Here is an 18301-nt window from a genome sequence, read left to right as displayed (position 1 = left end):
TGGGTGGCACATTAAAGCATAGTTTTTGTACTATAAAGTACAAAACCTATACTTCCCATATTGCAGACACCTTTGCGCTATGGTGCAAAGGTGCCTGCATTGGCACATGGGAGTCAAAAGTGCACCAGCATAGGGAGAGAGTAGAACAGTGCCACATCTTAGTAGATATGCCACTTTTCTGCTGTCTCCCATTCATGCAATACAGCGCAGCAGCTTTACGTGATGCCCTGCATTGCGTGACTTCTATGTAAATCTGGATCGCAGTTGCTGGATGCTAATTAGATGTAAACTGAAATATGAACAGGGTTACTCTTTTGAATTTCTCTGAAGGAAATATATTAGAAAAAATACTGTCAGCAGAATCTATGCTTTCCTGGCAAATGTGTCTCTCTGCTGATGTGCTGAGCTATTCAGAAGGAGAAAAGACTTTTGAGCCCAGTGGCGGCTCCTCCGAATTGGCGGAGGAGCATCGCCCTACTGCCTGGGTCAGAGCCAGCAAAAGTAAAATAAAACAATACTCTTGCATCATTTCAGTTGACATTTTTTGGAAGTGTTGGGAGGGGCAGGGCTTAGTCATGGGAGGGGGAGGAGGAGTACTGCGTGCACTCCACTTCCTATGTGCGCATATGTGTTTTGGCCAGCCGTTTCAGGCCAACCAAAACACACATTCACACTTAGGTTTTCTCCAGCCCGGCTGCATTGAGCAGCCGGGATGGAGAAACCCCCACAGACTCCCTGGTCTGAGCAGGGTGTCTTCCCTGCCTGTTCAGACCAATCCCTGCCCTGCCACCCTTTGTTTATGGCAGTCGCTGCTGTTTGAGCCCTAGAATGGCAGGACCATGAGTCAGGCATTATCCTGCAGCACCATTTCTCTATATGGGATGCCTCTCTTTGCCCCTGTCCACTCACACTGTCAACTCACAAAAAGAGACATCAGCAAAGGGATTGGCCTGCTTTTGAGAGCATGCTGTCGGCTCCCACTCCTCCTGCACTGCCAAAAAGGAATAATCCCAAAACAGAGAGGTCTACACTGTAAAGACCACTGTAATAAACTTTGCTCTCTTGAGAGTTAGAAATATTAGGAAAGTGAAATACAGTGGGTTACAATTAATGTAAGTGATCCAGCGGCCCTATAGAAAATATGCCATAAGCAACGCTACCCTACTCCACAATACTCACCATTAAACATAAATTATTCACAAGGCCCATAGACTAACATGACATATTCTGAGCAACTGGATCATGTGACCTAATTAACCTATTCTCAAATATATACATTTATATACAACTGCAGTAGGACATATTTATTATACTTAAACAAACCCTAATTAATTAAGCCACTGAGGCAAATAGATCTGCTAATGGTAACCTAAAATTCATAAATAACAAGGCCAGCTTGTGTTTTAAGAATCTCGTTTATTAACCATTATTTAAAGAATGAGCATTTTATTTTATTAGAATCATTTTATTCAAGCGTTTTATTCAAGATTTAGCAAAAAGGTAATGACAGTTTCAAACAAATCAAATAGCATAAATTTTAATTGAAATAAGGATTTTGGCATCATCTAAACCCTAAGTCCCTAGCTACACTTGCCCCATTAGGAAAAAAGGGAAAAAGTCTTTAAGCCTAGGTCTCTTACGTGCTCCAAGTAAGTCCAAACAGCACGATACGCCCTTCTGAAAAACAGCAAACAGCAGCGGCTTCCCTCGCAGGGGGACAGTTTTTATACCCTTCTAACTAGCTTAATCTAAGAAAAATTAAATACTTTTCTGCCACTCAGAGTCCTCATTGGCTGACAAGTGACGGACCACAATGTCACCACATTCTTTGGAGCCCAGTTCCGACTTTTTTAAAAAGAGTCTATTGTCCTTTATTCCAAGTCACGAAGCTTCCTCCAGTTTGCAACATTTAATAAAAGTGTCCGCGACTTCCTTAGCTTGACAATCTCCCTGCCGGTTCCTGGCCTTGGCCATGCAGACCAAAAGTACAGTCAGTTCACTGAACAACCACATTTGTAATTTTTCTCCTTTAAAACTTGGCAAGGATTTTCCCGCACTGGACTCTTGCTTACTCTGAGCAGACATTTGTCAACTGCACATTAGGACAGCCTTCTTTCCAGAAACTAGTGCATAAACAAACACAAAAGAATAATTAATACAAGAAATAAAGTTCGTTCTGTTACCCACCCACCTTTGCTAATTTTAACCCATTAATCTATGTTACCTAGCGTAGGCAAATGAAAGCAACGAACAAAATTCGTGCAACATTTAAGACAGAAAAACAAAACATGAGCACACAGAAATAAGCACATGCCATTAATAAACGGCCACATTTAGTTCTGACATGACAAAAGACAGGGTTAATTCATTATTTTCACACACATGCAAATGCAACATATTGCACATTTATGAGCACACATATTAGTCTCCCGCGTGTTCATGAGGATGCAACTTTTATTCTAAGTTAGTTAGTATTTTCACCGCACACTTTATTAATATTATTAATTAATTATGGAAGTTAAACTTCACGAGCAGAAATAAATATATTTCTAAATCTCGCTCCATCAACTCTCTCATCTGGTGATTTCAAAATCACCAAACCACACCCAAAATTTAGCAAAATTTTCTTAAGATGAACATGATTTGATTTCACTGTATTAGTATTTCTAAAGACTTGTTTCAGCTGTCTGCCTGCAACTTTCATATTGAGCTTTACGAAACTCTTCTAGTTCTATCTCTTTCTCTTGTTCCTTTCTGATCTTGTAAATTCTCTTCTTTTCCCTCATGTATTTCTTCCTCTTGTGTAACATACAACTAATCTTTAATAAAAGTATCACAAAAACTATTATAAATAAAGGTGTTAGAATCTTGCCAAGAATTGAACCACCAATTTCTTGAAACCATGTTTTGATTGCTTGAAATCTTTTAGAAAGACGTTCTGAAAAATCATTCTCTTCTAAGGGAACAATTTCTGAATGCATTTCTGTAATATTTTTGATATACATCTCAATGTTTTTACTTTCATCGGGGATATATGTACAACAGTGTTGGACATGTAAAATCCCACAGACTCCTCCCTCTTTTGCTAGGAGTATGTCTAAAGCAAGACGGTTTTGCATTACCATAGATCTGATTTCAATAACTTCGGTATCCACCAATTGGAAACCACCAGCTGTGTCAGTTGACAATCTGTCAACAATTGTGGACAATTTTCTGATTCTTCCTGCATTCAAAGTTATACCCACCAAAGGTATCACTGCCTCAAAAATGTCTCCCAAAATCTCTGAAAAACTTTCTCTTTTGTACCTATTTACATGATTATTGATTTCAAATGAACCTTCTGCATTTCTGTCAACATGAAATATTTTTGGAAAAACAAGTCCAACAAAACACGTTCCATACCAATCGTCTGGGAGGTTATAATAGGCCCTGTCTCCACAAACAAAATAGATTCCAGGGAAAATTGGGTCTCTACCACCTTTAAATCCCCAACCCCCCATGATTTGGTAAGTGTCTTCACAATTGCTAGCTCCCACACAATAATTATCAAAAAGTGTGTTATCTCTTTTAATGCAAAGCTTACCACTAATTGGTTTGTCTATGTGAATTGCAACATTGTCAAAAGATTTGCCATTGAATTTTTCATCCTCTTTCTGCCAAAATTTTGATTTTGTCTGCTTGACCATCTCATTTCTTTTATAAATTGCTCTTCTCTCCTCAACAAGGTTCAGGAAAGTCTTTTCCTCAGTCCTCAATCTGCATGTTAGATTATTTCTGAAAGCATACTCATATGTGAGTTCATTAGTCACAATGAAGAATTCCCTCATCTGTTTAGCTTGCTTATGTTTATTTAAGCTTTTCACTATTTTCAGGTTTGCAAAAATCTCATCATAATTAGAGTAATAATACTCTAAACGACCAGTTTGATAAAATAAGCTAGCTATCACACTACAGGTTATGCCATAAGTAAGAGGAAGCATATTGTACGTCACTCCCTCTGAAACAGAAGCAGGCAACTTCACACAAATGTAGCAATCTTTGACTTCCATAACTTTTACATATTCAGCCAGAAGTCTTGAAAAAGTATTGCTAGAAAAATCACCAACAGACCTAGCTTGGTGAGCCTCAGGTCTGTGATCAATAACTTTGTTAGCTTTGCCTGTTGCACTATGTTTGTCTTGACTAACTGAAGCTTTGCTTGTCATATTGACCTTGTACATCTCCTTATCGATCCCGAAAGGAAAAATGACAGCTAAAACTACCCAGAGCAGAATTATCAAGAGCACACATATCAGAGACATCTTGCAACATCTTTTAAAGATGGAGCATCTTGAGCTGTTGTTTACAAAAACATAAGGCATTTTTACTAAGTTTGTTATAGAAAAAGAAAACAAAATTTTAAAATAACACAAAATGTGTCTAAAAATCTAAAATGTAATCTTTAACACCCCCCTATTTTAAGTTTTTTTTTTTTTTTTTAAACCCTCTAACAACTTTTCTTCGACCTTGCGTCACAATTTGTTTTCAAACTAACACCTAACACAATTTCTTTAGCCTTATGCCAAAAACAGAATACCTAAAATTTTAACAGGTAAGTATTTCAATCATTGTCACTATTGTCTTCAATCTCTTCCTGACTACTACTGTTTATTTCAACTACAGGCGGAATGATGATGTACGTCCACGGCGATTTATATTTTTGATTTGGCCTTAGCGTTCTCTTTGTCTTTCTAGAAATAACTTCTATTTTCTTCCCGGTCTCACCTTTCTTTTCAGGATCTTCCTGACTAGTTATTTCATTAATCTGCTCCTTGGATTTCTTTATTAATTTGAATTTCAACCCTTCGTTTTCACTCGGCCAATTATCACCTTTTCTCAGTAATTTCTTCTTTGGCTCGGTTACATTACATTCATTTCTCCAAGTTCTTTTTCTGAATTTTCTTATTTGAGAATCTTCATCACTGTCTTCAGATTCACTGTCAGAGATTCGAATTCTTGACTCAGGTTCTTCTTTACTCGGCCACTTCACTCCGTTAGGAACTCTATTCTTGTAACTGGTACTTGGCAATTCATCTTCTTCTTCTTCCACTATTACCTTCAACTTCCCAGTTTCAGAATTCTTGTTCCTGCTTTCAGAGTTTCTTTCTTGCCTTTCAATACTCTCCTGGTCTTGATTCCGAACTTGATCAGATTCTTCTGCTACTTGTTTCTCTAGCAGATCTTCATTATTTTCAGAGTCCACAACTATGATCTCCAAATCTTTTTCCTTTATTTCTCCATTCACAGTTGAATTTTCCAGATGTCGACCAGCCTGTCGATCTTCAGAATCTGGATTTCTTTCTGACTCTTCTTCTGAATCTGAATCAGCTGTGGTATCACTTTCTTCATCAGAATTTTCAGGTGTAGGCACACGAATGGTATGACTAGCATGAATCCACCTTTTTATGCCTCTACACTTCACTGCATTTGTAGTTACAAGAATCACTTGTCTTGCTTTCTGCCATCTTGGTACCAAACAGTTTCTTCTTCGGTGAACTTTTGTCCTTACCCAGTCACCAGGTGAAAGATCATGTGCTTGCTCTTTTTCTCTTGACTGTACTTCAGTTCCCACCTGATTAGACACAGAAGCCACGATATCAGACAGTTTCCTGCAATACTCTAAAATTGCACTATCATTAATAGTCAACAATTTTCCTACTGGTATGAATGCCTGCCTCATAACTCTGCCCATAAGAATATCATGAGGACTTAAACCTGTCTTTTTATCTGGTGTACTTCTTAGAGTCATCAAAACAAGTGGAAGAGCATCTGTCCACTTTATGCCTATAGCCAGACACATTTTTGCAATTCTGTTCTTAATCGTACCATTAATTTGTTCAACAACTCCAGATGCCTCTGGTCTGTATGCACAATGCAACTTCTGCTCAATGTGTAAAGCCTCACAAATCAATTTTAACAATCTGTTTTCAAAATGCCTTCCTCGATCACTCTCCACAGTCACTGGGAAACCGTACCTTGGTATTATCTCCCTTAAAAGTAACTTTGCAACAGTAATTGCATCATTGTGAGGTGTGGGAAATGCTTCAACCCATCTTGAAAACAAACAGACAAATACCAAAACATAATGCAATTTGTTATGCTGTGGCATCTCAATGAAATCCGTCTGTAATCTGGTGAATGGACCACCCTCCCGTCCTATGGTTCCCATTCCCACAACAGTTTTCCTGATCGGATTCATTTGTTGGCAAGTCAAACACCTCTGACAAAGAGATTCTGCGATTGTTCTGAATTTAGTATTAAACCAAGTTTCTCTGAAAAGTCTGACCATTGAATCCCTTCCAATATGTCCCAGGCCATGATACATTCTGGCCATGTCAGCAATCATGCAGTTTGGTAAAACTACTCTGCCATCTTTATAAGTCCAAACTCCATCCTCATCTCTCTGTCTACATTCTGCTCTCAACCATGTGTTTTTCTCATCATCAGCTTCATCTTGTAAATCTTTGACTTCTTGCCATGTCTCAACTATTGATGTTAGCATTAATGAATTTAAAGCATGCTCATCATTTCTTTCCCGATTAATTGCAAAATTGTTTCTTGCGCAGTACTTAGCAATTTCATCTGCGTAAGCATTTCCTTTTGTTATGAAATCATCACCTTTTTGGTGAGCTGCACATTTTACAACAGCAATTTTCTCTGGTAACTGAATGCCATCTATTAATCTTTTTATTAATTTAGCATTTCTTATTGGTGATCCTGCAGATGTTAAGTAGCCTCTCTGAGACCAGAGCTGTCCATAATCATGCACAACTCCATACCCATACTGGCTATCAGTTATTATTGTGATTTTCAAATGTATTGCTCTTTCACATGCACGAATTAAAGCAATCAATTCTGCTACTTGAGCTGAACGAATTCCTTCAAGACATGATGCTTCCACAACATCTGCAACTGTGCAGACAGAATAAGCTGCTCTCAAAAAGCCCTCTTCTGTTCTCAGACAAGAACCATCAACAAAATAAACACGATCTGAAACAGGCAATGGAACATCCTTAATGTCCTGCCTTGGCTTGGTACAATATTCCAAAACATCCAAGCACTCATGATCAACTTCAATTTCGTTTCTGATTTCTGTAACAGTACCATCAGGCAATAATGTGGAAGGATATAAATTTACACATCTTGCTATTGAAACATTATCTGATCCCAGTATAATTATTTCATACTTGGTAAGTCTATTACTAGTCAAGTGTTGCGTTTTGCTTCTGGTAAGAAGAATTTCAACTGAATGAGGAACATAGACTTTCACAGGAAATCCCATTATTATTCCTTCACTCTGTTCAAGACTTATACTAGTTGCAGCTACTGCTTTTAAGCAGCCTGGTAAAGCCTTTGCAACTGTCTCAAGTACTGCCGAGAAGTATGCTATTGGTTTTCTCAATTTACCATGTCTCTGTATTAACACAGACAATGCACATCCTTCTCTTTCACTGCAGTACAGCTCAAAATATTTCTCATAGTCTGGCATGCCCAGAGCTGGAGCTTCACACAAACTTCTTTTTAGCTTTTCAAAAGCTTCCATCTCAATTTCTGTAAGAACAATTGGATCTTTTATATCAGATTTTGTCAATCTCTGCAGTGGTTTCGCAATTATCGAAAATCCACTAATCCATTGACGACAATAGCCAACCATTCCTAAAAACATTCTGACCTGTCTCTGTGTTTTTGGAGGCTGCATTCCTTGAATCATTTTTATTCTCTCAATTGTCACTTGTCTTGTTCCTTTTGCAATTCTGTGACCAAGATATTTTACTTCTTGCCTACAAAACTGTAATTTTGCAGGTGACACCTTATGTCCTTCATCTGCCAAGTGATTCAAAAGAGTAATTGTATCTGTAACACAGTTATCTCTTGTTTTAGCTGTAACAAGAAGGTCATCAATGTACTGAACCAATGTTGATCTTCCAGGTAAATTTAGATTCTCCAATGATTTCTTTAACAATTCATTAAAGATAGAAGGACTCTCTGTATACCCTTGAGGAATACGACACCATGCTAGTGTGCAACTTTGGAATCGGAACGCAAATATTTCCTGACTCTCTGGATGTAATGGAACAGTAAAGAACGCATTGCATAGATCAATAACGGTGTACCACTCTGCATCATGTGGAATTTGATAAAGAATCACTGCAGGATTTGGAACAACTGGACAACATGGAACAACTATCTGATTAACCTTTCTCAGGTCTTGAACAATTCTGTACGTTCCATTTGGCTTTTTGATCCCCATGATCGGTGAATTACAAGGACTACTCTCAATCTCTTTTAAAACACCTTGCTTTATAAATTTTTCAATCACAGGAATGACACCCTCAATCGTTTCTGCTTTCATTTTATATTGAGGAATGTTTGGAAAATCTATTCCCTGTTTTACTGTAATTTTTACTGGATCAACATTTTTCATCAGACCCATTTTATTTCCAGATAAATCCCAAATTTCAGATTTAACTGTCTTTTTTAATTCTTCAGGTAAATTTTCTTTATCAAAAACAGGAAATAATTTAGTTTTCTCTGCTTCAACCATTAACATTGTTAATTTATAAAGCCCATCTTCCTCCATAGTTTGTAGCTCAATACCCTCCGGTGAGCAATATATTTTGCAGTTCATCTTGCATAGGATGTCTCTTCCCAGCAAGTTTACAGGACTGCTGTTACAAACTACAAATCTGTGTTTGTCTCTGAATTTCCCAATTTCTATTTTCACAGGTTCTGTCAAATCTGTTTTAATTTGCTGATTTGCTACACCAACTACTTGGATTGTATCCCCAGAGAGAGGCAGGTTTTCAATTTCCACTGATCTAACAGTAGAACGGGTAGCACCAGTGTCCACAAGAAAAGTGATTTCTACATCATTCACTTTACCATTCACAAATGGACCAGACTGGTCAACCTCAAGAGTGGCTCCAAGTACACACTCTTCCCCCTCTCTCAGGCACTGTCATAAATAATCATCAGAATCACTCCCTTGATTTTCTGTCAACAAAAATTGTCCAGAAGCATTAGATAAATTTGGTCTTTGTGTTCTAATTACCTGATCACCACCGCAGAATCCTGTCTCTGAATTAAACCTTTGAACACCACCACAATTTGGGAGAGGAGGCTGTGGAATTTGACTCTGCTGATTCACTAATTGTCGCTGTAGCTGTTGCTGAAGACTCAATTCATTGAGCTGTCGCTGTAGCTGTTGCTGCAGATTTACATCGTTCTGCATCTGTGGGTTTAAAATTTCTGGGCGGATTTTTACACTCGCGCTTCCAGTGTCCAATTTCGCCACAATTAAAACAAGGTAATTTTTGTTTCAGCTCTTCAATATTAACATTAAATTTAGGTTTATTAAAATTTCCCTTGAACTTTCCCTGACCCTGATTCTGATTGAAATTTACATTTTTATTTTCTAGGTTAGCGATCTGATTTTCAGCTACTTTTACCTGTGCCCACATTGCTTTTTCTTTTAATTTCTTCTGTTTTGCATCTAATTCATCACTACAGTATTTTGCCTTTCTCAGAATCTCATCAACTGAATTTGATTGCCATCCGACAATATTATTCCTAATCATTTCACCAATTTCAGGTCGAAGACCATAAACAAATCTGTAAATGAAGTGGCTCATGTCTTTTTCATTTAATTTTTCATAGCCACTGTACTGTTTAAAAAACAACAATAACCTTTCATAGAATGAATGAACTGACTCTTTTGGTTCCTGGTTTGTTCTGTCTATTTTTACCCAATCTACTTCTTTTGGTGGAATCTTTTGTTTTAGCCAGTAAATCACTTTGTCATATAGTCCCATGACTTCTGATGATGGGGCACCTGTCTCTTTATCCCGAGCTGGTTCTACCTTGGGCCAACTCACAGCAACTTTACATTCTGTCCAAAGATCTGATGGGACAACTATGTCAAAGAATCCATCAAGATCAATCCACAGAACCTTCGATACTTTGATGAATCTATCCACCTGTCGATACCATTCCACTGGTTTTTCTCTTAGTCGTGGGAAATCATTTGTGAATAACAAAATGTCCTGTCTTGACCAGGGAACATGAACATAACCACCACCAGCAATTTCTCTCATTGGGAACTGTTTTGCTAACTTTTCTTGTCTTTCCTCTTCCTTCTTTTTAGTCCATTTCACTCTCCATTTACTCAAGTCACCCAATTTTTTGATATACACAGTCAAATCTTTTATATGCATAATTCTTCCCATCGCATTGAAATTTCCAATGTCCTTTTCTGTGAAATCTAACCTGTAATGTTTTGTCAAATTCTTCTGTCTGTTCAAATCAATTTCTAACTCTGCAGCCAATTCTTCCAATTGATCATATTTATTCTTAGTTTTCCATTGAATGCTCTTGCAAATGAACAGGAGTTCATCATCTTGATAAAGCTTCAAACTGTCAGGACCAATTGTGCCAATTATTAATTCTTCTAAATCTGCCTTTAGTCTTGCAACATCAAGCTTTGAAATAGAATCTGTTTTCTCTGATAATTCAGTATCTGATTCTGCACCCATTGGTGTTTTGCATAATGAATCTGGGTTAAAAGTTAAATCAGGCATTCTTGTTTTTTCTCGATGTATTTCAGATAATTCTGAGTAAAATTTTTCAGCTACTTTTTGAATTTCTGCATTTAATGGAATTGTCAAACCTGGTTGCTTAATTTCTTCATGATCAAAAACAGGTTGAACAGGACCAATAGTTACTGGAACTGTCACTGCTTCCATGCCTTTAGTTAATTGTCGAATTAATTCTTCTTTTGATCGTAAATATTCTGAATTGTCTGTAAATTGCTCATTTCCACTAACTCCCATTAAATTTCCAGAAGTTTGTCTTTTCATTGGTGTTTCAGAAAAGTTTCTGCTTTCATCATAAATACTAGAATTTGTTCTTGTTTCTAACCTCATAGGAGTTTCAAAAGATTTAGAATTATTTGGATACAATCTGGGTGATTCTTCATTTAATGGTGGAGCGCTCGGTGTGGTTCCAGTAGAAACCATCGGAGTAGACCAAGAACAAGCTGGTTTTAAAGGAGTCTGTTTTTTATTTACTAAATAAATATCTTCTAGAACTTGGTCTTCTGATTCACTTTCTACAGCAGTATTATTTTTCTTTTGGATACTCTTTTGGCCTGGTATTTCTGTAATCATTTCTCTCACTATGTAGAGACCATCACACATATCTGCCTGTCTCCACCGACGCATTCTACCTTCATGAGTTTCATGTTTAAATTTTGATGAATTCGGAGGTCTTATCATGCCATTAGCTTCCCGCTGAAGTTGAAACATCTCATCCTCCCATTCAACTAAAGCTTCAAATTGAGTTGTCTAGGCTTCGGCACAAGAGCTGTCATCTTTTCTCTTAAGTTTTTCAAAATTCTTATATTAAATGAACCATCTTCTGGCCAAGCTAAAATACCGTCATTTTTAGTGTACTGCATCCAAGCATCAAACCAAAGGCAAGTGTGATAACCATATTCACCTTCCATATAAGCTGCGGGTGTTTTGTATTTATGAAGTAACTTTCCACCTCGCGTTTCAATTTTCTTATCGGGTGAAATAAAAATTTTAAATCTCTGAAGCAATGTAAGCTTTTTCTCCTCTTTTTTATAATAATAACTCATGTTTTAAATCAAATTTGTTCAATTTTAAATGATCGCAAATGTTTTTTAGATGTTCCGCTAAACCAACCAATCCGTGCGCGAAACACACCAACAAGCCAATCAGGTTAAGCTACGTCACCACCTTGCTCAACCAATAGAATTACTGTTTTCACTAAGAACTAATCAGCTTGCAGCTTGTCAGAGTCACGTGAACCAATCAATGCGCTAGCTGTGACGTATGTTACCCAATAACAGCGCGGACCCTGTGACGTACCCAGCCGCTGCGGCTTCTCTCGTCTCACTCTCAGAGCTCACCCCTCCTTCACAAAACTTTTCACAGCACCATTTTAAGAACGTTTTTTAATGAAACTCAATTAATAACGACAAAAAGAACCAATCAATTGTCTGTTTCGCTAAAATAAAGGAGAGTTTTTACAATTATGCAAGTATTCTTTGCGTGGAATAGACAACGCTATTCTCACAGAATATACATTCGTTGATAAAGTAAACTTTTACTCTACCCTTCAAACAAGTAATAACGAACTCGTTTCCCTCTGAATGCACATAAAGTGGCAATTCAAAGTTTGACACAAACAGAATTACAAAATCATTTACGCACTTTTAAACGGAAAGTTTCCCTAACCACATATATATGAAATCCTGGCAGGACTTTAACCCACCATAGAAATCCTGAATCGCCAGTAAAATAAACGACGTTACTTTACCCTTCACTCAAGTTTGAATATAATCTATTACTCTTTTCACAGTGAGTTTTATAAACGGGCTCTCAGTCCCTATACTCAAAGCTACGATTTCATAGACAATCCTCACTATACAATTTTCCCTATCGCACCTATATCCCTAACACGTGTTGTACAACCACAACACTAGTGATAAAATAATACCACTATTCTGGAACAGATCAAATGCACCGTGTAACTTCACTCGTGTTACACCACTCTGTACCGGTACAACTTAGATTTTTCACACTACAGGAAAAATCTTTCGACTACATATAACAAGTGAACAAAACTTAACATATGTTAAACATCGATCCTATGTAATTACCATGTAACATGTTGGTTACCATAGCAACCGTATCTCTGCTACCAGTTAATTGATCCAGCGGCCCTATAGAAACATGCCATGAGCAACACTACCCTACTCCACAATACTCACCATTAAACATAAATTATTCACAAGGCCCATAGACTAACATGACATATTCTGAGCAACTGGATCATGTGACCTAATTAACCTATTCTCAAATATATACATTTATATACAACTGCAGTAGGACATATTTATTATACTTAAACAAACCCTAATTAATTAAGCCACTGAGGCAAATAGATCTGCTAATGGTAACCTAAAATTCATAAATAACAAGGCCAGCTTGTGTTTTAAGAATCTCGTTTATTAACCAATATTTAAAGAATGAGCATTTTATTTTATTAGAATCATTTTATTCAAGCGTTTTATTTAAGATTTAGCAAAAAGGTAATGACAGTTTCAAACAAATCAAATAGCATAAATTTTAATTGAAATAAGGATTTTGGCATCATCTAAACCCTAAGTCCCTAGCTACACTTGCCCCATTAGGAAAAAAGGGAAAAAGTCTTTAAGCCTAGGTCTCTTACGTGCTCCAAGTAAGTCCAAACAGCACGATACGCCCTTCTGGAAAACAGCAAACAGCAGCGGCTTCCCTCCCAGGGGGACAGTTTTTATACCCTTCTAACTAGCTTAATCTAAGAAAAATTAAATACTTTTCTGCCACTCAGAGTCCTCATTGGCTGACAAGTGACGGACCATAATGTCACCACATTCTTTGGAGCCCAGTTCCGACTTTTTTTTAAAGAGTCTATTGTCCTTTATTCCAAGTCACGAAGCTTCCTCCAGTTTGCAACATTTAATAAAAGTGTCCGCGACTTCCTTAGCTTGACAATCTCCCTGCCGGTTCCTGGCCTTGGCCATGCAGACCAAAAGTACAGTCAGTTCACTGAACAACCACGTTTGTAATTTTTCTCCTTTAAAACTTGGCAAGGATTTTTCCAGCACTGGACTCTTGCTTACTCTGAGCAGAACTTTGTCAACTGCACATTAGGACAGACTAGGCCTCAAGCCTTCTTTCCAGAAACTAGTGCATAAACAAACACAAAAGAATAATTAATACAAGAAAAAAAGTTTGTTCTGTTACCCACCCACCTTTGCTAATTTTAACCCATTAATCTATGTTACCTAGCATAGGCAAATGAAAGCAACGAACAAAATTCGTGCAACATTTAAGACAGAAAAACAAAACATGAGCACACAGAAATAAGCACATGCCATTAATAAACGGCCGCATTTAGTTCTGACATGACAAAAGACAGGGTTAATTCATTATTTTACCACACATGCAAATGCAACATATTGCACATTTATGAGCACACATATTAGTCTCCCGCGTGTTCATGAGGATGCAACTTTTATTCTAAGTTAGTTAGTATTTTCACCGCACACTTTATTAATATTATTAATTAATTATGGAAGTTAAACTTCACGAGCAGAAATAAATATATTTCTAAATCTCGCTCCATCATAAGAATAGAGAAGGAATATTCCTCTAGTAGCACATATGTGTGGATGGAGTGGTTTAATGCCTGTCCTGTCTTTTCCAGGTGCCTTATTTGGTCTATCGCTGTTGCTCAATGGCAGGGACATTGGACTTTCAATGACAGACACTGTGAGTGACCATAAGTGGGGTATTATCCTCACAATCTGCGGAGTCGTCCTGATGGACTTCAGTGCAGATTCAGCCGATAACCCCAGCCACGCATACATGATGGATGTATGCAGCCCATCAGATCAAGACCGGGGACTCAACATTCATGCTTTGCTGGCAGGTAAGCCTTACACTTCGGTTGCTGTAGTGAAGTACTAAAACACGATGAAAAACAAATGACAATAAACGTGTATGTAAACAGAATGATTATACAAAATGGAAAGGCAATTACATGCATTAAACAAGCATTGGCAAACCCAATAGGTCTGGCTTGCAAATTAAATTATACTCCAGATTCATGTCAGCAGCAGCATGGTGGTGGCATGACAAGGAGCCATTCAGCACTATGAGTATCAGCAGCCGCCTGGAGGCAAGATGAAATGAAGAAGCCGGGCAATTTGAAAGACATGAGTGATTCAGCTGCAGGATGGCAGGGAGCAGGGTGGCATTTATTACTCCAACAGCTACCTAGTGGTAGAATGAGAAGGAACCTCCTGCAATAGGCCTGGCATACAGTTAAAGCTGTTTGTAGCCAGACTTAAAAAGGCTCTAAGCTATGAAAACAACAAATGGAACTTGCCGAGGAGGATCAGAAAATGTGGTTAAGCAATGGAAGCCAATACTTGAATTCAGGTCTTCTGGTTCCATGACTAGGAATTTAGCCACTTGTTCAGGTTTCTTTTCTATAATACAAGACGCACATAATATGACCTTCCTTAAAGGATGCACCTACAACAGGGGTTCATTTACGTTCAATTTCACTGCACCTATCTGGTTTTGATGAATCATTAATCTTTCTCACTGAAATATCACCATTAAATACATTAACCTTCACTGTTGGGTTGTTTTGCATAGCTCTGTGCTGGGTCATGTTTTTATGATCTGATATTGGTTTATTGTTTAGACAACAGTTCAAAAATGTCTTGCAAGCAGGACTGTTTTAACTTTTTTCAAGTGGGAGAACTGGAACCTTGACTTGGTCTTCTTGATGATGCATAACTCAGTGTCTAGGGTGGATCACAGTGACTGTGCTGGTTGAAACTTGGACATTTAACCCATGTCGGCGCATTGCAATAAGCCTGAATTGTTCTCATTTTTGTTTGGAGTAGGAATTTTGTTCTTTGAGGGATGAGTTTTTGGTTGGTGTTGAACATGCAGGCCTGAATGAGGTGGAGATAGTATTTGAGTTTCTGAATTTTAAGAGATTAGATTTTAATTCAGAGTTAGGTGTCATATGCATATTGGTATGTTTTAATGGTGTTGGAAGTAAATAAGGGTCAGGCAGGATCCATGTACATGAGGGTGGGAAGGATGGAACCTTGTGAAGGAGAGCTTCTGGAATTTTAACAGTACCCATCTGGATGAATTGGTGATATTTATATAGATAGGAGAGGAACAAGTGAAGGACAGCTATGGCAATATCTATTCAAGATGCAAGGGTGTGGGTGATCCAATGCTGAAGGCAGCTGAGAGGTCGAGAAGAATCTGTCGGCAGGAATGATTCTTGTCTGTTTCCTACACTTTTGGCTCTTTCAGTGCCGCAGCGTGAACTGAAGCCTGACAGGTAACCACAAAAGAATGATTAGTGTTGACATTTTCCCTGGAGTTGAGTATAGACTGCTTTATCGATGATATTGCCAATGAAGAGTAGATGGGGATGGAGCATCCTTTTGGAAGGTCAACATGGTAGAAGGCAATATTTTTTGATGAGGGGAAGAATATACCAAGCCGTGAGGCCTACAGGAATAAGTCTGTGTGAGGGAGATGTTAATGTTGAGTTGGGGCAAGAGGGCTTTTCCCGAGAGGGATTTAATGAAGGATGAGGAAAATATATCCTCTGCAATGTAAGTGGCTATGAAGAAATAGAGAATGTATGTAAGGTCTGTGAGTGAGAGGATTTAGAAAGATGATAACTGAGGGATGTTGAACAGTATGATGCTTATCAGAATGGATTTAGGCTTAGTGCTAACAATATGTTGTAAAACTTTCTGATTCATATAATTGAAGAAGCGGCAGTGAAGTGTGAGTTCAGTGGGTGTAGGAGGGGGCTGACAATACTTTATTACCTTGAAGAGCATTCTGCTTGTATTGAATATTTCATTAATGGTGTTGGTGTATTTGGCATTGGCTGAGATGATTAGGTGGCTGAGCATTGAGCTGATAGATTTTAGTAGTGTGAGATGATCAGGGCACCTACGTTTCTTCCATTTCCTTCATTATGTGTGACTAGTGTACTTTTTGTCAATGAGTTCCTTGAAATACAAGGAGGCAAATGGTTTGGATTTGGATTTCCATCTTTTCTGTGGGACAAGGATGCTTACATGGTTATCCAGAATGTTTGGTGACTTTATTGACAAGTGGACTGAAATGAGGTGCCGCTGAAATTAAGATTGTGTTTTGTGGTGCTAATGAATAAATCCTTGTTATCCTTTTAATTAGCATCAGTGTCTTGGTTGGGCATTTCAGTGTTCAAGCTAGCATCATGTGTTTGATGTGACATCAGGTCTATGAGGTGAGCTTGGATTACAGCACAGTATACATTGATTAGCACGAGGTTGTGAAGCATGTTTCCTAGTGTTTGCACATGAGTAGTGATAAGTGGAATGTGCATGCAGTTTAAGGTGTGTGCTATTCAAGTATGGTACAGATAGTTCTGATGTCCTGGTCTAGGTGTGAGTTGGTGATTAACCCTGCAGATGATTGATGCTCCCACTGTAGGGGGAGGGTTGTAATCCCAAACAAGAATCATTCTTGTCTTCATCTGCCATTTGTAAAAAAACACACTTGACGTGGGATGCCCTGGTGTTGAGCCATTGCCGGGCTGGATGATGCAGGTAGTGTTTATGTTTTTTGCTTTTGTAAAGCGCATGGCTGCCCGAGGGCTTCCCCGCACTGGTGAGGGCTGACAGATTGACTATGCCGACTGGTTCATTAGAGAGGAAACAGCCAGGTTTTGAGTTTTTTCCTAAAGGAGAGTTCATCGTGAAGTAATCTGAGACCTGGTGGGAGCTCATTCCACAGCTTTGGTACCAATTGCGAAAAGGATCTTCCTCCCCATCTTGTCCTTTTGAGTCTGGTCGTGCTAAGGAGATGTAGTTGAAAGGATCTTAAGAGCCTGGTTGGAGCATGCCTACATACCCAGGTTCAGAGCCTTACTGGACCTTTATTGTTTATGGCCCTATGAGCGATGGAGAGGGATTTGAACTTGATTCTTGCCTCAATCGGCAGCCAATGGAGCTGTTTAAAGGATTCTCTTACTGAAGCTTGGAACCTTTAGCAGGAGCCTGGCTGCCACGTTTTGCACCACCTGAACTCTCTTTATTACATATTTAGGCGAGCCCACACAAAGAGAGTTGCCGTAGTTTAAATGCGAGACTATGAGGGACAGAATTACGATTTTTCTTAGATGATCTGTGATCAGCGCTAGTATCTTCCTGATCATTCTAAGTAGCCCGAAACACATTTCAGATAGTGTTGGTAGTCCATTGCAAGGGTACTATCCAGCCAAATTCTTAGATTCTTTATTGAGGACTTTGTGTAAGGAGGGTTACCCATCCCAATTGGCCAGCTATCCAAAGGTCTTGGAATTGCCAAGTTTTCTATTATCATTAATTCAGTCTTGTCGCCATTTAGCTTTAAGCAACAGTTCGCCATCCAAAGGTCACATTTTCGAACAGGGTATCAGTTGTTGGTTACCAGAATTGGGGGCCTTTGTCAAAGAGACAACCAGCTGGGTGTCATCTGCACATAAGACAGCCAAGATGCTAAATTCTTGCACTATGGTGGCATGCTGTCGAACGTATATGTTAAACAGCATAGAGCTAAATAAGGATCCCTGTGGCACTCCACATATAGCTGGCAAACTCTCTGAGAAAAAGTAT

General features: G+C 38.4%; 1 protein-coding gene across 1 annotated transcript in view; it reads left to right on the top strand.

The window, feature by feature from the left end:
• Positions 1-18301, top strand: part of SLC45A1 (solute carrier family 45 member 1) — a 217707-nt gene that overhangs the window by 107335 nt on the left and 92071 nt on the right. Inside the window, exon 4 of the mRNA XM_078641000.1 lies at positions 14317-14541. Within this exon, the coding sequence (XP_078497126.1) occupies positions 14317-14541 (225 nt within the window). The remainder of the gene's footprint in view (positions 1-14316; positions 14542-18301) is intronic.

This window comes from Lissotriton helveticus, chromosome 5_1, assembly GCF_964261635.1.
Source record: "Lissotriton helveticus chromosome 5_1, aLisHel1.1, whole genome shotgun sequence".
NCBI lineage: Eukaryota > Metazoa > Chordata > Amphibia > Caudata > Salamandridae > Lissotriton > Lissotriton helveticus.
The sequence above is the reverse complement of the archived record's forward strand: the minus strand, read 5'-3'. Positions and strand labels throughout refer to the sequence as shown.